Raw genomic sequence first — 21,989 nt, 5'->3', positions numbered from 1 at the left:
GATTGACACAGTGGCTGTAACAATGGGTTCAAGCATAAAAACGATTGTGAGGATGGCACAGGACGGGGCACGGTTTCGTTCTGTTGTACATAGGGTCGCTATGAGTCAGAAATGACTCAACGGCCCCTAACAACAACAACAAAGTAAGGTCCTACAAATGGGATGAAATGAAATGATTATTGGTGTGGCTTTTCTTACATGTTACCTATATCATATGTCTTCTAAAAGCATTGTACAGATGATATACCATAAACGAATATGCCAATTTTAATGTATTATCTTCAGCAGTGGCTTAAAAAAGGAAATCTGAAAGATATTTATGAATGAATTTATAAAAATTTATTAAAAGACATTTTTTAAATACCTAAGTAAACAGGCATGTCATATTTCTTAATGAGAAGATTTACTATTATAAATATGTCCAAACCAAAAAAAAACAAAAAAACCCATTGCTGTCAACTCAATTTCAACTCATAGCGACCCTATAGGACAGAGGAGAACTGCCCCATAGGGTTTCCAAGGAGTGGCTGTTGGATTCAAACTGCCTACCTTTTGGTTAGCAGTCTGAGCTCTCAACCACTGCATCACCGGGGCTGCATAAATATGTCCACTCTCTCCAAATTAATTTATAAATTTGGTACAATCCCAATCAAAACTCCAACAGGAGTTTTTTTTTTTTAAAAAAAAAAACCTTAACAAGGTATTTATAATAGCCAAAAATCAATGAAGAGTTAAAAAAAACTAGCCCATGTTTGTATGTTATATTTTATGATAAAAATGATATTTCAAAGCATTCTATTCAAGAGATAGTGTTAGAAAAATTAGCCCCCTACTTGGGAAACAAAAATAAAGTTAAACCTCTATACCTCACATCCTACACAAAAATATCTTCCAAATAGATGAAAAAGCTAAATACATAAAACAAAATCACAAAAGAATAAGAAAAAAATACGTAAAAATCTTAGTGTAAAGTTTTAACTCCAGCTTTATTTTCTTCGTGACGTTTGCCAGTGGTCCCAACACCATTTACTAAATAAGTCAATCTCTTCCCCACTAATTCAAGATGCTACCTTTATTATATACCAAGTTCTCTATATACTTGAGTCTATTTTTGTACTTTAAATTCTGTTCTATTGGCCTTTCTATTCATAAACCGGTACCGTATTTTGCATGAATAAATATGCCTTTATGTGTTAGTTTTAAATTATGTCCACAAATTCTTTGACACTTTTTCCTTCAAATGATGGAGCCTAATTCCCCTCCCCCAAACGTGGACCAGATTTCTAGCAAATAGAATGTGGTAGAAGTTATGTGACTTCCAAAGGTAGATCACCAAAAGGATAGCTTCCACTTAATTCACTACTGGATTACTTGCTCTGGGGGAAACCAGCTGCCATGTTATGAGGACACTCAAGCAGCACTGTGGAGAGGCCCCCATGGAGAGAAACTGGGGCCTCCTACCAACAGCCAGCAGCAACTTGCCAGCCATCTGAGTGAACCACCCTGGAAGTGGATACTACTAAGAGACCCCAAGCCAGAGATGCCTCTCCTGAAATCTTGACCCACCAAAATTATGAAAGGTAATGTTTGTTGTTGTTTTAAGCCACAAAGACTTGGAGTAAGTGATTATGCAGCAAAAGATAACTAATATGTTTAAAGCTTTGTAATATCTGATAAAACTATCTTCTTTTCCTATTGTTTTTCTTTTTCAGAGTTTTCCTTACTATTCTCATTTATTTTTTACATAACCTTTAGTATCAGTTACACAGAGAGAGAGAATTACATAATTATAAATTTATTTGAATTGCAAATTAATTTGAGGAAAACCAACATCTTTGTGTTGAGTCTTCCTCTCCAAGAAAATGAGGTATCTTTCCATTTGTCCACGTCTTCTTTTGTACCCTTCAGTAGTATTTTAAAGTTCATTCATATACTTTCTACATTTATTATTTAGTTTTGAATATTTTTTTCCTATTTTAAATGGTATTTTTATCCATTTTACACAAAAATGATTGTGGGTCATATGTAAATAATACCCACTGATGATTTTGGCTTACTAAGTTTTCTATTCCTTTGCCTTACCAAATTGTCTCATTTTTGTAGTAGTTTCTCAGTTGAGTCCCAGGTTTTCCATACATGCAGTTATATCGTCTGTAAATCATAATAATTATTATACTCAAATTTTTATCTTTTGTCTAATGTATTTTCCCAGAATATAAATTCCATAAATTCAGAGATTTTTGTTACTTTGTTAACTGCTTTGTCTCCAGTACTTAAAATAGTGGCTTGGCACAAAGTAGATACTCATTAAATATTTGAAGTAATTAATTGCATCAACTAAAAGCTCCAGTACAATGTTTAATAACAGTACTTGATGGTGGGCACCCTTGTTTTATTCCTGAGTTGAGTAAGGATGCCTTTAGTATTTTTCCATTAAGTCTGATGCTGGCTTTTCAGATAACTCAGATGTACTATTATCTATCCCTACTATATTAAGCGTTTTCAACTGAAATGATTGTATGTTAGCAAACGCATCCTTGTTATAAAAATGGGTAAAATTATTTTTAAAAAACTTTCCACATGTAAAGAGATTTAAATATTTTAATTCAACAAGTAAAATACAGAAAATAATAGCTATAAAACCATGGAAACCATAATTCAAACAATAACAGAGGAAAATGCTTTAACTTTTGTTATTTAAACTTCCTTCATCAGTATTTAAATTTCATTCATTACATTAGTATAATACCTCATCTCAGCATCTACAATTTTAACAAATGCTTGGAAAGTTTTTTGTTCAGAAACAGATGCTGGTCTGACAGAAACACATTTGAAAACGTTCTTTTTCTGGTCATAGTTTCCCACACACCTATGAACTCGGCCTCTAATCAGTCTTGGAAGTTCACGATCCTGTTTATTAAAAAAAAAACACCAAAAAGTTATTTATTACTTCATCTGCATTTCAATTTTTTTAATTAATATGATCAATAAGATGTGAATCATCCTAAAATGCTGTAATTCCCTCATTTGAGTCAGAGTCCCACTGCTAACACAACCAGGATAGATAGGCATATATGGGTATCCTGTCGGTGAAAAAACCCTCATTTGATTTGGGCTCCTTACAAACTAGTTAGCTGTTACTTCTTAAAAGATTGAATAATCCCCAATGTAATGTCACATGAATTAGCTATTTTTTAACAGACTGCAAGCATTCCAGTAGATGGCAGACTAGGTGGTTCAGACAAACTTTCCAGCTGAGAGCTAGAATAGCTGGATGAAATATTTTGTTTAAAAAAATCTCCATGTAGGCATCAGATACGAAAGCAGTGAGGAACCACAAAGCCCCCATTTGGGAAAGGATGGAAGTCCAGAATGGGACCTAATATTTGGGCTAAGCAGAGCTTTTAAAGCTGACCTTCGAAAGCTGAGCCTTTGACAAACTCCTGAGGCTGGAAGAACAAAAAATGGAGTCCAAAAGCCCCAAGGAAAAGAGATTCTGGTAACCCGCTCCCCACACCCCTGTCAAGTTTAGGGTTGGGATCCAAAAGGGCTATTCCTTATAGAGAATGGTAAACCAGAAAAAGACCAGCCCAGCTCCAAATCCTCTCAATCTTGGATAAAATTAGAGCATTCTAGGATTGCTTCCATTAAAAGATCACAAAAAGCACAAACTATAAAGGAAGAGATTATATTAAAATGGAGAACTTCTGTATATCAAAAGACTCCATTACTTAACAATAAAAAGACAAATAACCCAATCAAAAAATGGGCAAAGGACTTGAACAGACATTTCCACCAAAGAGGAAATTCAAACGGCCAACAAGCACACCAAAAGATGCTTGACCTCATTAGTCGTTAGGTAGCTACAATTCAAAACTACAATGAGATACCACCTGACTTACTTATCTAGTGCTGCTATAACATAAATACCACAAATGGATGGCTTTAACAGAAATTTATTCTATCAGTTTAGGAGGCTAGAAGTCCAAATTCAGGGCACCAGCTCTGGCGAAGGATTTCTCTCTGTCAGCACTGGGGGAAGGTCCTTGTCATCAATCTTCAGCTGGTCAAGGAGCTTCCCAGTACAGGGACTCCAAGTCCAAAGGACACAGTCTGCTCCTGGCACTTTCTGCTTGGTGGTAATGAGGTCCCTCTCTCTCTCTGCTCATGTCTCTCTTTTAGATCTCAAAAGAGATTGACTCAATACAATCTAATCCTGTAGATTTTGTTTGCCTCATTAACATAACTGCCTCTAGTCCTGCCTCATTAACATCATAGAGGTTAGGGTTTATAACACAAAGGAAAATTACATCAGATCACAAAATGGAAGACAACCACACAATAGTGGGAATCGTGGTTTAGCCAATTTGACACACATTTTGGGAGGACACGATTCAATCCATAACATTCCACCCTTTGGCCCCCAAAAATTCATGTCATTGCCACATGTAAAACACATTCACCCCATCATATCATAGCAAAAGTCTTAAATCAACTCCAACTCCAAAATCTCCTGGGGCAAAATTCCTCTTCATCTGTGAAATCAAGAATACAAGTTATCTGTTTCCAAAGTACAATGGTAGAACAGGCACAAGGTAGACATTTCCATTATAAATGGGAGAAATTGAAGGGAAAAAGGAGATAATTGGCACCAAGCAAGTCCAGAGCCCAGCAGAACACATTACATTAGCTCTCAAGGCTTGAAAATAATCCTCTGTTCTCTGAGACCATTTAGGCAATGGATCTGCCCTCCAGACTCTAGGTGTTGGCCACACTCTCCAAATTATGGGTGAAGGCCCCTTGGTCCTAGGCTGCAGCCTCTGCCCTGCTCAGGCAAGTATTATAAAGCTCTTCAGCTCTACCAATAATTGCCTGGTGGCACCCCACTCTACCAGTAAGCCTAGGCCAGCTCTCTCGCTGTGTGGTTCGGCAAGCCTTGCTCCATAGATAAGTGCCCAGAGGCACTCCACTCTGTTAGGAAGTCTCCTGCCTGAAGGCTCTCAGCTCTTTTGCTCCATAGATTGGCTCCTGTGCCATCTCATACCAGTCTCCTGGTTTTGTTGCTGCCATTTCTCTGCCGCTGCTTCTCGCCATCTGTGCCATCTCCAGTGTTACAGCTCTCCTCACTCCCTTCTGAGTCCTCACCAGAATTGCCTTTGACATCCATAACTCAACCAAGTCTCTTCAAAGCAGTCTAGGCTTTCACTATTAGGTACCTTAAAACTCTTCCTACCTCTATCCATTTACAGTTTCAAAACTGCTTCCACATTTTAGATATCTGTTAGAGCAGCATCCCACTCCCTGTACCAAATTCTGTCTTAGGCTATCTAGTGCTGCTATAACAGAAATACCACAAGTAGATGGCTTTAACAAACAGAAGTTTATTCTCTCACAGTTTAGGAGGTTAGAAGTCCAAATTAAAGACACTGGTTCTAGGGGAAGGCTTTCTCTCTCTGTTGGCTCTGGAAGAAGGTCCTTGTCATCAATCTTCCCCCTGGTCTAGGAGCTTCTCAGTGCAGGGACCCCGGGTCCAAAGAATGAGCTCTGCTCTGGGCTCTTCTTTCTTGGTGGTAATGAGGTCCCTCTCCTCTCTGCTCACTTCTCTCTTTCAGATCTCAAGAGATTGACTCAAGATACAACCTAATCCTGTAGATTGAGTCCTGCCTCATTAACATAACTTCCTCTAATCTCGACTAACTAACATCATAGAGGTTAAAGTTTACAACATATAGGAAAATTACATCAGATCACAAATGAAGGACAACCACATAACACTGGGAATCATGGCCTTTTGGGGGACACAATTCAATCCATAACACCACCCTACCCCCATTAGAATGGCAATGATCAAAACAATGGCAAAAATAGGTATTGGTGAGGCTGTAGAGAAACTGGAACACTTATCCATTACCAGTGGGAATGCAAAATGGTTCAACCACTGTGGAAAACAGTTTGGCAGTTCCTCAAAAAGTTGAACATAGAACTACCATATGATCCAGCAATCCCAATGCTAGAAGTGAAAGCAGGAACACAAACAGAAACCTGTACATCAATGTTCATTGCACTTTACACAATAGCCAAAATGTGGAAACAATTGAAATGTCTATCAGCAGATGAATGGTAAACAAATCGCGGTCTTACATACAATACAATACTACTGAGTCATAAAGAGAAATGAAGTCCTGATACATGCCACAACATAGATGAACCTTCAAAACATGCTAAGCAAAGTAAGTTAGTGACAAAAGGACAAATACTGTATAATCTCACTTATATGAAATCAACAAATACATGGACACCAAAGATTATTAGAGGTTATGAGGAGGAGAGGGGAAGGGGAGTCTTTGCTTAGAGGGCACTAGGTTTATGTTAACGGCGGTAGAATGATTAGGAAAAGGATAGTGATAATAGTTGCACAACACGAAGAATGTAATCAATGTCACTGAATTATACATGAAGAAATTGTTGAATTAGCAAATGTTTTCTTGTGTATATTTTCACCACAATAAAAATTTAAAAAAGAAAAGACACCATTAAGAGTGAAAATGCAAACTATGGACTATGAGAAAATAACATAATGAACAAGCTCATATCCAGAACAGCTTTTTTTTTTTTTTTTTAACTCATATAAATCCTTTTTTAAAGAAGAAAAACAACTCAATAGAAAAATGAACAAGAGGCTTGGACAGACTTTACAAAGAAGAGAACTAAATGGTTAATAAACATATGAAAAGGTGCTCAACCTCATTAGTCACCAGGGAAGTACAGAGAAGTGAGATACCACTAAACTTAACCACAAGAATGTGGTGGTAAAATAAAAAAGACTGACAAGAATGTGGAGAAACTACAACTCTCTTACAATGTTTGCGATTGTGTAAACTGGTACAATCCTTTGGAAAATTCTTTGGCAATGACTACTATATTAGAACATATGCGTGCACTATGACCTGGCAATTTTACATCTAAGTGTATACCCAACAGAATTGCGTACATATGCACAAGAGGCATATACAAGAATTTCGATAGAGCATTATTCACAATAGCAAAAAACCTGAAAACAAGTCAAATATCCAACAACAGCAGAATGGATAACTAAATTGCAGTACATTCATACAATAGAATACTATACACAGCAATATAAACGAATGAACTATAGCTATGTAAAATGACATAGATGAATCTAACAAATATTGCGTTGAAAGAAACAAGACAAAAGAAAACTACCATATGATACTATTTATATAAAGCTCAAAAACAGACAAAACTAATTTAGATAATAGGTGGGAGAAAGGAGGCAGTGAAAGGGAAGGAGTGTAAGGAGATTTCGGGATTGGTGGCAACGTTCTATTTCTTAACCTGGGTAGTGCTCACTTTGTGATACTTCATAGAGCTGTATATTTATGATTTGCACATTTTTCTGTGTATATGTTAGATTTCAATAGAAAAGTTTTTTTTTAATCTATCACACCAGAGAAAAATAAGCATTCAAGATATTACAGAAATTAATAACATGACAATTACTATTTCTTGGTAACCTACTATGTGCCAGATATTGTACGTGCACGTTTTATCTTCGCAACAGCCCTATTTCCAAGTAAGAATTGGCTTCCCCATTTTACAGATAAAGAAACTGAAGCTCAGAAAGTTTAAGATCACAAAGCTAGTAAATGGTGTAATAAGAACTGGAATTCAAATCTTGACTATTAACGAAATTTCAGAATTAAGACTAAACTCTTCAACAAATTATGTCTTACGAAGTCTTTTTTTGTGATCTCCAGCCTCCTTTGTTACCAGCTCTGTTCCTTACATCTCAGCACTCTCTCTGTCTTCCCCCAACTCCAAAACCACTACATCACTCTACATAAGCTAGGTCGTCTCTTAGCTTTATGTCTTGGCATCTGACTCTTTCTCAGCTTAAAATGTACTCCTCCCCTCCCCACCTCTTCCCTTCCCCCAACACACTTTGGCTTAGTTAACTCTTATTAGTCCTAAAGATCTGAGAGAAGACAGGTTACTGCCTTCTTTGAAAATCTTTTCCTATCTCTGCCCCATCTCTCCTATCTATGTCTATGCACTTTGCACATACTTTCATCATACCATTTATCATACTATATCGTAAGGTTTATTTATGTCTTTCTACCTGAGATTATACACTCTTTGAAAGAAAGAACCACCTACAATTTGGAATCCCTTGTACCCAGCACAGTGCCTGACACATGGTAGGCTCTCAACTCTAGTTGAACAAATAAAAAAAATTAATCAAAAATAAAACCAAACAAAATGTTGAAAGTACTACTAAACTGTTAACAGAATTTCTATTATAGTAGATTTATAGCCTGCTTATGTATGTTTTGTTGGTATAGGCCTTGCAAAGAATACGTAAACAAATACTTACTATTTCATAAAATACACAGGGCAAAGTATTTTTCCCATCTCTCATAAGAAAAGTCTTTGAAGAATATGGGCCAGGTGTAACAGCTGAATCAAGAACAGCTAAAAAACATTAAAATGGGGGGGAAAACAATACTTGTAAAATGCAAATAAAATCTAACAAAGAGAGGTTGATATTTAAAATAACTGTTCTCATGCCAACCTCTTCATATTTCTATGTATACAGTAGTAAAGAAGATACTTTATGAGGGAAAGATTTCTGAAACTGGAACTGTTTTATTGCTAAAGGAAACAAAGTTTCTGATCCAATTTAGGAACAGACTATATGCCAGAATTCATACAACTGACAGTAACTGGCCATCTGAAACTTTTTCCTTAGAATGTGTTATATTGAGTGGTTAAATCCCTAGGCAAGTCTACATAATAATAATAATAATAATAAATACAAACTTAAAACAAGTAAGTGTTATGGTTATCAGAAAAAAAAACATTAAATTAGAATCACAAGTCATGCATTGGGTACCAGATCTTCAACTTACTAATATTTCATAACTTTGAGAAAATTATTTAACCTCTTTCAAATCTATTTCTTCATCTATAAAATAGTAATTCATATTTATCTCAAGAAATTATTATCAAATGAGAGTATTTATTCAGTCATTGAAAAACCATTTACTGAGAACTGGCAGTAGACATTTGTTATTTTGAGGCCAGCCTTGATTCTCCCTTCTTTTGGTAATAATACCCAGATTTTCCTTTAGGAAACTTCTGCTATGCCATTCTTAACCATATGATTTGGATGGGATTTGTCCCCACCCCCAGATCCTTGGCTTAAGCCAATCATCATATACCATTCTCCAGCTATAGTTCAGGGTTTCAGTGATAGATATGTTACGTAGTCAGAAATGACGATATGCAAAGAGTCATTTGCTAGTGTCTGGAAAAAGAAACCAGAAGAAACTTATCTAGGAATGAGACAGTGTGGTTCAATGATGTGTGATTTAGAGAACTGTGGTAATTATCTTAATATCATAGGGGAGTGACAGAAGCTTCTGGGAGCCACATGTGTAGTTTTAGAATGAAGCCAACACTATGGCAGGACAGAAACAGAGAAAAGAGAGGAAACATTGTGTTACTCCTGAGTAGCTGGATCAAGCCTTGCCTGAAGTCAGTAACCTAGCAACCTTTCAGTTCTATGAATTACCCTGTTATTACTTAAGAAACTAAACTTAATTTTTTTTATCAGTTGCAACTGAAAGGGAAGTTCTATATGCCAGCACTGTTCTAGGCATTAAAGTTGAATAAAATTACGTCTCTGCCTTTGATGAATTTAGAGTCCAGTGTATGAACTCAAAGTTATTAAAGCACAATGAAAGCTAACCATCAGATATGCAAGCATAATCCTCTTCATCTCTTCATAGGAATGTCTATTGCTATTTATGTTGAGGATTGTGATATTTTAAAGAACATTCTCCTGGAATGAACTTGAATAGGTCATCAAAGAGAACCTGAGAAAATAGATGGAACTAGCATGTCCTTTTAACAGGCTCAGGGTATTTTTAAAACTTCTACTCTGCAAATTAAGTGAGATCCAGGGGCACCCTTCATACATGAAAAAGAAATTGAGAAGTCTAACAGGGTGTAAATCTTTAAAGCAAAGTGTTCTCACTCTGACAGTATTCTCCTAGCTCTGACAGAAAACTGGCATGAAATAGAAAAACATCTGCTATTGAGGCTACATGACTATTGGTAGGAGCCGAATAAAATAACAGAGGCAGATCAAGCTTCAAGAAGAGTAGAAATAGCCATATAAACCAACTAAGAAATATGCTTCAGGTAGTATTGTTTGTAAAACAAAAAACTGGAAACAATTTAAATATTAATAATAAGAATATGAACATATAAATTGTGGCATACTCCTAAAGTGAAATAGTATACATGCATGAAAATTAATTAACTAGGTCTGCATGAATCACCATGGCTACATCTCAAAAACACAATACTGGGTGAAAACACAAGCTATACGTTTTTAAAACACATAAAACAATACTATGCATATTTACTGAATTAGATATATATAGTAAAATTATAAAAGCATGGACAGGAAAGATACCACAGTGGTTATCACTAGAGAGGAAGAGAAAAAAATGGATGAAGGCTTCAAATATACTTATAACACAAGTATGTGAATATTTCTGATATTTTCTATATATTTAAAATATTTATTTTATTTAAACTATGGAAGAAATATATTTTGAATCTCTACTTCTTATTTGTTTATCTCTTTACTCTAGATAAAATCAAATCCCAGGAGCATTCTACAAAACTCTCTCCTTTTAAATATTAAATTAGAAAAATAGGTAAATTGTAGGGTGTTTACTCATGTCACTAAAGGATTATTTACAAATGTTCTTTCAGAGTATTTAAAATGTGTTTTCATTTATATCCAAAATTACTACTGGATTTAGTGTAATACAGTAGAAAGAATACTAGATTGAGGATTAGGAGACTTGGATTCTAGATCCATTTATGCTGCTAACTAGCTCTGTGATTTTAGTTCAGTCTGTTTTAATTAATTGCCCCATTTCCTCACTTACTTGAAGGGGTTGGGTTAGATTACTTGCAAGATTCTTTCTACTTTTAACATTATGAATCATTACAATGTTAATATAAAACAACAAAAACAAATACGTCTTAATTCACAAAAAAACAGACAAGGAACTAAAAAAAATCTTAATAAACTATAACTCCTTTTGCAAAATTTTATTTTTCTTTAAGATTCCTTAAGTATACCAATCAGGAGCCCTGGTGGTATAGTGGTTAAGCACTCAGCTGCTAACTGAAACGTCAGCAGTTGGAACCTACTAGCCGCTCCACAGGAGGAAGATGTGGCGGTCTGCTTCTATAAAGATTTACAGCCTTGGAAATCCTATGGGTCACTATGAGTCAAAATTGACTCAATGGCAATGAGTGGGAAGTATAGCTATTGACATTCAAGTAGCATTAGTAGCATTACTAAAGTATTTTTGAAGTCTTATACTTACCCAATATTTCAAAAAGAAGTACAGCTTTCTGTGCATGTTCACGCCAGTACTTCATGCTTTCAATAACCACAGATAAAATTCTTAATGAGTTATCTTTTTCTTTAAATTTTAACTGATACAATGAGGATCCCTTATGGAAAAAAAAATAGCATTTATTTAAATTTTTCATCATACTCTTTCACCTTCTATATAGAAATTCTAGGTTCTTAACTAGATAGCAGACAAGAATTATCTTAGGTGAGGGGAAGGACAACAAACAATACAGGGAAGTCAGCACAACTGCACTAAACCAAAAGCTAAGAAGTTTCCTAAATACAACCAAACACTTCAAGGGGTCTGGGGACCATGGTTTCAGGGGACATCTAGGTCAATTGGTATAACAAAGTTTATTAAGAAAATGTTCTGCATCTCGGTTTGGTGAGTGGCGTCTGGGGTCTTAAAAGCTAGCAAGCGGCCATCTAAGATGCATCAATTGGTCCCAACCCACCAGAAGCAAAAGAGAATGACGACCATCAAAGACACAAGGAAAATATGAGCCCAAGAGACAGAAAGGGCCACATAAACCAGAGACTGCATCAGCCTGAGACCAGGAGAACCAGATGGTACCTGGCTACCACCAATGACCACCCCAACAGGAAACACAACAGAGAGTCCTTGATGAAGTAGGAGAAAAGTGGGGGGCAGAACTCAAATTCTTGTAAAAAGAACAGACTTAATGGTCTGACTGAGACTAGAACCCCAGAAGACATGGCCCCCAGACTCTCTGTTAACCCAGAACTAAAATCATTCCCGAAGCCAACTCTTCAGACAAAGATTAGACTAGACTATAAGACATAAAATGATACTTGTAAAGAGTGTGCTTCTTAGCTCAAGTAGAAATATGAGACTAAATGGGCAGCTCCTGTCCAGAGGCGAGATGGGAAGGCAGAAAGGGATAGGAACTAGTTGAATGGACACAGGAAATCCAGGGTGGAAAGGGGGAATGTGTTGTCACATTATAGGGACAGCAACTAGGGTCACATAACAATGTGTGTATAAATTTTTGTATGAGAAACTAACTTGAGCTGTAAACTTTCACCTAAAGCACCATTTTAAAAAAAAAAAGAAAAAGAAAGAAAGAAATTCTAGGTTCTTGTACCCGGGGTAATGGGCAAATGTATAAAGAGACTTATGAAAATTTTTAGCAGTTACTTCCCTCAACTAAAGGCATCATTAGTACATTATAGGAGAAGAAACCAGATGCACTTGGGAGGCAATTAATCAAGAAAAGATTTACTTATACAGGCATTCATTCACTCATTCATTAAATATTTTTAAAGTATAACGGGCCAGATCCTGTGATAAACACAGAGTAAAACACAATTCCTTTCCCTAATGTCCTCACACTCTAAGGTAGCCAGACACATTTATTCACTCATTCCAAGATATTACAGAAATTAATATGACAACTACTATTTCATGATCACCTACATAGCTACTGAGGAAACAAGAGTGAACAAAACAGACAAGGTATCTGCCCTCATAGATTTTACAGTCTAATGGGGGATTCCAAAAATAAATAAATATATATATAATAGAATGTCAGGAACTGATACATTAAATGTGTAAAAATAAAACAAGGTAAAAGGGTAGAGAGAGACACTGGTTATTAATTTAAATGAGTTGTTGAGTGAGCACAAAGGGAACAATAAATGTAAAGCCCTAGATAGGAATGTCCTCCACATTTCTGAAGATCAATAAGGAATAACACATGTGTTAAAATACTAGCTTTAAAGGCACAGGGGCACCTCCTTTGTGGGGGTAGGGGACACAGCAAAGAACATCTGATGGAGCATTTTTTTAAACTATAAATACCTTCTTTCTTCCTCCTCCTCCTGCCCAAGACTCTAATATGCCTCCTATTGAGGATTATGGCCATAATGAGCCACTGTTGCTAAGTTCATATCATTCTTGTGTACAAAAAAGCATAAAGTTGAGAACCACTGTGAAATGTGCTGTATCAGTCAGATTTCCAGCAAGAATCAGAATATACCCCCAGATGGGTAGCTCTTGGCTACTCACCAAAAGGTTGGGGGTTCAAATCCACCCAGTAGCTCAGCAGGAGAAAGACCTGGCAATCTGCTCCTGTAAAGATTAAAGCCTAGAAAACCCTATGAGGAAGTTCTACTTTGTCACATGGGGTTTCTATGAGTCAAAAATCCACTCAACAGCACAACAACATCAAAAAGACTACTTACAGATATATGAGCAATTACAAGAACAAATATAGGGTTGTACAACACCCTATGTGCTTAAATAGCAACTGTAAGAAGTTGTTACCACTCCTAGGCTGAAAGAACAAGGAGGGGCTATAGTCATGCAGGGATACAGCTACTGCCAGAAACACAACATTTAAGCAGGGAGTGAGAAAACCCAACCTCTCCTCCCACCTTTTGATGTCCTGTCAGTGACTTCCATTGGCTGACCCCTACCAGAAGCCAGTAAGTAAGGGTTCCCAGGATGATGCAGTATGTAGGACGATTCAGCCTCCCAGAGGACAGAGAAGGGGAGAGGGTGAAGAATATATTGGGCCAGGGGGTGACGGAGACGAAATGGAGAATAACCATGACGCGTAATATATAAAAGACATTTGCAAAGAGTAATGAGAGCACTGTGCAAAGAGATGAAGGTAGGCTGGTATAGGGAAGAATATAAACTAGACACATATTAGAGTGCATGCCATTTTTAGAGAACTGTGAAGAGTACGAAATGGCTAGACCATTGGAGAAGTAGTAAAATATGGAATGTGAGGCTGTAAAGGTAGGATAGGATTAGATTATAAAGCAGAGGTTGGCAAACTACAGCCTGCAGGCCAAATTTAGCCTGCACTCTGTTTTGTAAACTTTTATGGAAACATAGCCAAGCCCACTCAGTTATGTATTGTCTATGGCTGTTTTGAGTTACAGCAGAGTTGAGTAGTAAACTGAGTTCCGTATTTTTACACAAATAATGCTCACATTTTATGTTTTGTAAAACCACGCGAACCCTTGCCCATTATATGAGTTGTTGTTGTTAGGTGTCATTGACCCAGTTCTGACTCATAGCGACCCTATGTACAACAGAACAAAACACTGGCCAGTCCTGCATCATCCTCACAGTCATTGTTACTTTTCAGCCCATTGTTGCAGGCACCCTGTCAGTCCATCTCTTTGAAGGTCTTCCTCTTTTTTGCTGACCCTCTACTTTACCAAGCATGGTGTCCTTCTCTAGGGACTGATCCCTTCAGATAACGTGTCCAGAGTATGTGAGACATAGTCTCGCCATCTTTGTTTCTAAGGAGCATTCTGGTTGTACTTCTTCCAAGACAGATTTGTTCATTCTTTTGGCAGTCCACGGTATATTCAATATTCTTCTTCAGCAGCATAATTCAAAGGCATCAATTCTTCTTCGGTCTTCCTTATTCACTGTCCAGCTTTCACATGCATATGAGGCGATTGAAAGCACCATGGTTTGTGTCAGGCATACCTTAGTCTTCAAGGTGACATCTTTGCTTCTCAACACTTTAAAGAGGTCTTTTGCAACAGATTTGCCCAATGCAATGCACCTTTTGATTTCTTGACTGCTGCTTCTATGGGTATTGATTGTGGATCCAAGTAAAACGAAATCCTTGACAACTTCAATCTTTTCTCCATTTATCATGATGTTGTTTATTGGTCCAGTTGTGAGGATTTTTGTTTTCTTTATGTTGAGGTGTAATCCATACTGAAGGCTATGGTCTTTGATCATCAGTAAGTGCTTCATGTCCTCTTCAGTTTCAGCAAACTAAGTTGTATCATCTGCAAAACACAGTTGTTACTGAGTCTTCCTCCAATCCTAATGCCCCGTTCTTCTTCATATGGTCCAGCTTCTCGGAATACTTGCTCAGCACACGGATTGAATAGGTATGGCAAAAGGATACAACCCTAACCCACACCTTTCCTGACTTTAAACCATGCAGTATCCCCTTGTTCTGTTCATACGACTGCCCCTTGATCTTTGTACAGGTTCCTCATAAGCACAATTAAGTGTTCTGGAATTCCCATTCTTCTCAAGGTTATCCATAATTTGTTATGATCCACTCAGTCGAATGCCTTTGCCTAGTCAATAAAACACAGGTAAACATCTTTCTGGTATTCTCTGTTTTCAGCCAGGATCCGTCTGACATCAGTAACGATATCCCTAGTTCCATGTACTCTTCTAAATCCAGCCTGAATCTCGGGCAGTTCTCTGTCGATGCACTGCTGCAACCACTTTTGAATAATCTTCAGCAAAATTTTACTTGTGTGTGATATTAATGATATTGTTTGATAATTTCCACGTTAGGTTGGATCACCTTTCTTGGGAATAGGCATAAATATGGATCTCTTCCATTCGGTTGGCCAGGTAGCTGTCTTCCAAATTTCTTGGCACAGATGAGTGAGCACTTCCAGCACTGCAACCATTTGTTGAAACATCTCAACTGGTATTCTGCCAATTCCTGGAGGCTTGTTTTTCACCAATGCCTTCAGTGCAGCTTGGACTTCTTCCTTCAGTTCCATCGGTTCCTGATTACATGCTACCTCCTGAAATGGTTGAACGTCGACCAATTCTTTTTGGTATAGTGACTCCATGTATTACTTCCATCTTCTTTTGATGCTTCCTGCATTGTTTAATATTTTCCCCGTAGAATTATTCAATATTGCAACTTGAAGCTTGAATTTTTTCTTCAGTTCTTCCAGCTTGAGAAATGCCAAGTGTGTTCTTCACTTTTGGTTTTCTATCTCCAGGTATTTGCACTTGTCGTTATAATACTTTACTTTGTCTTCTCGAGCTGCCTTTTGAAACCTATGTTTAGCTTTTTGACTTCATCATTTCTTCCTTTTGCTTTAGCTCCTCGATGTTCAAGAGCAAGTTTCAGAGTCTCTTCTGACATCCATTTTGGTGTTTTCTTTCTTTCCTGTCTTTTTAATGACCTCTTGCTTTCTTCATGTATGATGTCCTTGATGTCATTCCACAACTCGCCTAGTTTTCGATCATTAGTGTTCAACTCATAAAATCTATTCTTGAGATTGTCTCTAAATTCAGGTAGGATATACTTAAAGTCGTACTTTGGCTCTCGTGGACTTGTTCTAATTCTCTTCAGTTTCAGCTTAAACTTGCATATGAGTAATTGATGGTTTGTTCTGCAGTCGGCCCCTGGCCTCGTTCCGACTGATGATATTGAGCTTTTCCATTGTCTCTTTCCACAGATGTAGGCAATTTGATGCCTGTGTATTCCATCTGGTGAGATCTACATGTATAGTCACCATATATGTTGTTGAAAAAATGTATTTGCATGAAGAAGTCATTAGTCTTGTAAAATTCTATCATGCGATCTCCAGCATCATTTCTATCACCAACACCGTATTTTCCAACTACAGTTCCTTCTTCTTTGTTTCTAACTTTTGGATTCCAGTCACCAGTAATTATTAATGCATCCTGATTGCATGTTAAGTTGCAACAGAGAGCATGTGGCCCACAAAGTCAGAAAGATTTACTATGTGGCCCTCTGCAGAAAGTTTGTTGACTCCTGTTGTAAAAAATTTGGATTGCCATATGAAGAATTTGAATATTTTCTGCAGGCAATGGGTAAACTGTCATCATCTCAATAATTAGTAAACAGTGAAAGTTGGAACCCAGTAGGAAACTCTAAAGCAACTATAAAAGGAAGCAGTAGTTCACACACTCTAAGAAAATAGTTTGGAAAGGAAAATTCTTACACTCCAATGGAACTGGATATTTGTGCTAATCAAGTCATTCATGCCACGGGATTGATTTCAAATGTTCTTATCTAACTTTCTAAATATTTCCTTACCTCACATTTTTAAAAATGTAAATAAGATATTAGCTTATTTTTTAAAATTTACCTTGAGAGTGTTTTCTTCTGGAATATCATCCAACATTTTTTTCTTAAATTGATTTTGTTGAAAATTGGGCTTAAATCCCTGTAATGTATTGTTTTTGTCTATAGCTCTCACTGTGGAGCCAGATACATTTGTTTTTTGAAGTACTTCAGTTTCTCTTTCGTGAGATAACTTAGGATGTTCAGATAGTCTTAATTGTTTCTGCTGAGCTCCCAAGCTCATTGGACAAGAATTTATTCCATCATTTGCCACCACGTTTGTTCTTTTGCAATGAGGCCTAAAATCATTTCTGTCCCAACTTTTCAAGCTGGTATTTTTGTTGCCATCTCTGTAGCTATAATAGTTAAAAAAAAAAAAAAAAAAAGAGAGAGAGAGAAAGAAAGAAGAGAAAAAAATTAATATTTGTTTCTATATGCTTTTTCTTAATTAAAAAAATAATGAAAATTTACATTTATATGACAATTTATTGTTTATAAACTATTTTGTAACTATTAACTAGTCAGAAATTCCAGACACCTCATCACAACAACCCTACAATATATTATCATCTCTCTTTCCAGATGAGGAAATTGAGACTTAGAGAGGAATTAACTTATCCGAAATCATATAGTAAGTTACTGACAAATTCAGAACCCATAGAACCCTGGTCTCCCAACTTGGAATCCAGTGCTATAAAGTATATTTTAAAGGTATACCAACTTTCATGTGACAGTGGTTGTCTCTGAGTGGTGAAATTTTTGAGGACTTTTGCTTACTTCTTTATACCCTTATTTTTAAATTTTCTACAAAGTAAAAAAAAAATTTAGGTTAAACTATGGCTTGTTGATGATTTTAAATCACATGGAAAATAAATATTTTTAGTATATAGCTTGCTATGTATTCTACTAATGAATCTGTTGCAGCATTTTATTAGCTACATTAATCGAAGTTAGTTGTATCAGCTGATAAGAACATGATGTTAATAAGGCCAAGACCAAAAGTATAATTTCTGAACAAGCTAGTTAACAGCTTCGCAGGGAAAAACTAGTCCAAGTCATGAATTCTTAATTCTGAATAGTTTTCCAAAAAATATCACAAGCATTACAAGAGGGAAATCAATACAGCCTGTCCCTTGTTTGGGAAAATAACCCAAAACAAGGTCTAGGATAAATGTGGTTCACTCATGACCAGGGGAAGATACAGGTTTTATGGGATCGGAAACATACGTAATTTGGGGAGCCCTCTTTAAGTAAAATTAGTTACAAAATCAGTTATGAAAGTAATGAGAAATGAAATCACAACTAACTACAAATGCTTAAAAGCTAACAAATACAACAAACACCACAATATCCAGGAGAAAAAATATTTTTAGTATAATTATTAACTGCCTGATAACCTTTGTAAGAATTTTTTTCCTATATTGATCACCTCTTCATATGATAATAATTTTGTAATTTCATTTTCAGTAGAAAGAATAGAAACAAAATTTTGTCTTTCCTCTAGCATGGTTGATGGAATTTTTTTTATTATTCATAGTTTAGAAAAGTTTCTTTCAGCTTCACAATTCCTTATTGGTAACAGCACATCTGAAACTTACTCCAAAGTTTTTGCTCACAAGTTCTCCTAACCTGGGGAGGAGCCATGGGAGAACTACAGTGCTTTGATCTCGCTGGGTGTGCCACCATACACAGATGCTGCCTCAGCAGCCAATCCATCTTGGGCAGGTTCTGGACACCCCACCAGGCCATAAGGTCTAGGTTGTAGTGGCTCCTGACCAAGGCAAGATCTTTCTGCTTGGAGGAAAGATAGGGTCCAGATGTTTAATTAGATCCACAGGAGCAGGCTGTTGCTAGGAGCCACCACCCATCAGCCTTGCATGCGGGCCCAGAATATAGTGGGTGACCCAGGGGTGGACAGCACTTCACAAGACCTGCCCCCTGTTCAAGCTGTTGTTTTCTTCTTTGGCCCTTGCCAGAGAACATGGCTTTAAAGGAGACAATGCAAATGACCGGCCCTGATGCAACATTAAGTTTATGGTAAATTCTGTGCTAACTGAAAACTCCTAGAATGTACAGAAGCACATTTGACTGGGCTATATTCAATCCCTCATATCTCAGAGCAGTAGGAAAACAAATAATATCTCCTTAATTTGCAGCACAATATCATGAGGAGTCAATCAAAAATTGATCATAGATATATTTTAGGAACAAAACTTTTTAATTTATATTGTAGTCTTTATGATACATATTGTTATAACATTCTAAAGAGAATAAAATATCTAAAAATGGGCAAGACACAGCAAACTACTGAAATCTAATCAATTATGGGAGGAGTGCACCCATAAAGGCCTTGGAGAGAAACTGGAAAAATGCTCTTCCCTAAAAAAGCTAAAATCATCTAAAAGGGAAGATGTTTAAGAGAAAAACACACCAATGCAAAAGAAAAGAAAACATGATAATTATAAAGAAAAGAAACTAAAATCTTTTTCCCCCTTATCAAACACCTGTGGAAACATGGGAACCTCTGGTTTCAGAGTATTTACACTAAGGATGTCCAGAAATCACTATGGAGTTTAAAGATCTCAATAAGTTAGAAATACAACATTCAACTGTGACCCAGAAGAACTATACCAACAAGGATGGGAGTATCAAGACAGCACTCCAGAGGCAAATAAGGGTCTAAAAGACAAGATTCTTCATATCTTTGGCCATCCTGAGAAGGGTGAAGAAGACCTAAAATTTAGTGATATGGATATGAGAGATCTGCCAGCTTCTTCTGAGTCATGGACTTACAAGTATTTATTATTTAATATTATTTAACTTTTATACAATAGAACTGAATAACAAGAATGGTTGAAAGACATGATGTGTGGGAAGAAAACAATTCTGGGTAAATAAGTGCAATAGGCATTCTAAGTATCCCACAAACAAGAATGTCAGATAAAATTTGTGTTTGTAAAATCCTTTATCAAGGGTTTTCATGGTAGTGATAGACAAGGCAGCACAAAGGTTACATAAATACATCAAAAGAATTATATGTTTTATTTATCACACATGTTTAGAGCTGAAGGGAGTTTAGATATCATCTAGTTCAACTTTTTTTATTTGCAGATAAAAACAAGACTCAAAAAAGGTAAAATGGATTGATTTTTCTGTTTAAAAATGCCTTAATAGTTATCTCTGGATCAGTACAACTATGAATAACTTTTTTCTTTATACTTGTTTTTCTAGCATGATTATTTTTATAATGATCCAGTTAGTTATTTTAGAAAAAATCATATCCCTATATTCCCTTAAAAACAATGTATGGGTCTACCTGAACCTGTATGCCAGGCTGTGTTCAATCCCCAGCTTCTGAAGTCCCCATCCCCCCTCAACTGAGATTTCTTAACAACCACGTGCAATCTCAATTTCTCCCCAGATTCTAAGACCAATTGTAGGAGATTTAGCATAAAATCTGAAAAATGTAATATCAGTTCACCCTTGCTAATTGTCCAATATCCTAATTCTGGATATCTTGATAACTTGTCTAATAGCACAATACCTATAACAATGAGAGCTTTCACTGCTTTGAAAATTCTATGTCTCAAGAAAGCCTAGACTAGGGTCGTCAGATAAAATATGGGATTGCTCAGTTACATTTAAATTTAAACAACAGATAATTTTTAGTATAAGTATGTCCTAAATATTGCACGGGAAATACTTACACAAAAGAAATTATTTGTTAATTAACTAAAATTCAAATTTAACTGGGAATCTTGTATTTTTATTTGCTAAATCTGGCAACCCTACCCTAGACCCTAACCCTAAGCACAGAACCAGTCAAAGGACCTTCAGACTACCAACTACCTGCTTGGTTTTTCAAATGTTTTCTGCTCTTGAATTTTCTGTTGTATTCCAACTATCTGACAGAGATCTATTATTTCCAGTTGGAATATCCAATGTGGCTGCCTGTCCAGGTGATAATCTGTTACCTAATTCTCTGTATAATGCCTGTCAGAATGGATTTTCTCCTAGTACCTGCAGCTAGAACTCTGTCTCCAAGGACCATCCCAAACCACTGAAGAGGCCTAGTTTCAATCCCTGATCCTGAAGAAACTGGCTTCTTGTTGTTGTTCTTAGGTGCCATCAAGTCGGTTCCGACTCATAGTGACCCTATGCACAGCAGAACGAAAAACTGTCTGGGCCTGTGCCATCCTCAAAATAACTGTTACGCTTAAGCCCATTGTTGTAGTCACTGTGTCAATCCATCTCACTGAGGGTCTTCCTCTTTTTTGCTGACCCTCTGCTTTACCAAGCATGATATCCTTCTCCAGGGATTGATCCCTCCTGATAACATGTCCAAAGTATGTGAGACATAGTCTCACCATCCTTACTTCTAAGGAGCATTCTGGTCATACTTGTTCGTTCTTTTGGCAGTCCATGGTATATTCAATATTCTTCTCCAACACCGAAACTCAAAGGCATCAATCCTTCTGTCTTCCTCATTCATTGCCCAGTTTTCACATGCACATGAAGCGATTAAAAACACCATGGTTTAGGTCAGGCACACCTTAGTCTTCATGGTGACATCATTGCTTTTCAACACTTTAAAGAGGTCTTTTGCAACAGATTTGCCCAATGCAATGCACCTTTTGATTTCTTGACTGCTGCTTCTATGGGTATTGATTGTGGAT

General features: G+C 36.6%; 1 protein-coding gene across 1 annotated transcript in view; it reads right to left on the bottom strand.

Moving 5' to 3' along the window:
* Positions 1 to 2,718: 2,718 nt before the first annotated feature.
* The window catches only part of SPATA22 (spermatogenesis associated 22), a 26,953-nt gene continuing 7,682 nt past the window's right edge, over positions 2,719 to 21,989 (bottom strand). The window contains exons 5-8 of the mRNA XM_004376135.1: positions 17,339 to 17,669; positions 11,436 to 11,565; positions 8,396 to 8,493; positions 2,719 to 2,910 (exon numbers count right to left, since the gene is read on the bottom strand). Of these exons, the coding sequence (XP_004376192.1) occupies positions 2,719 to 2,910; positions 8,396 to 8,493; positions 11,436 to 11,565; positions 17,339 to 17,669 (751 nt within the window). The remainder of the gene's footprint in view (positions 2,911 to 8,395; positions 8,494 to 11,435; positions 11,566 to 17,338; positions 17,670 to 21,989) is intronic.

Source organism: Trichechus manatus, unplaced genomic scaffold, assembly GCF_000243295.1.
Source record: "Trichechus manatus latirostris isolate Lorelei unplaced genomic scaffold, TriManLat1.0 scaffold00040, whole genome shotgun sequence".
NCBI classification, from domain to species: domain Eukaryota; kingdom Metazoa; phylum Chordata; class Mammalia; order Sirenia; family Trichechidae; genus Trichechus; species Trichechus manatus.
The sequence above is the reverse complement of the archived record's forward strand: the minus strand, read 5'-3'. Positions and strand labels throughout refer to the sequence as shown.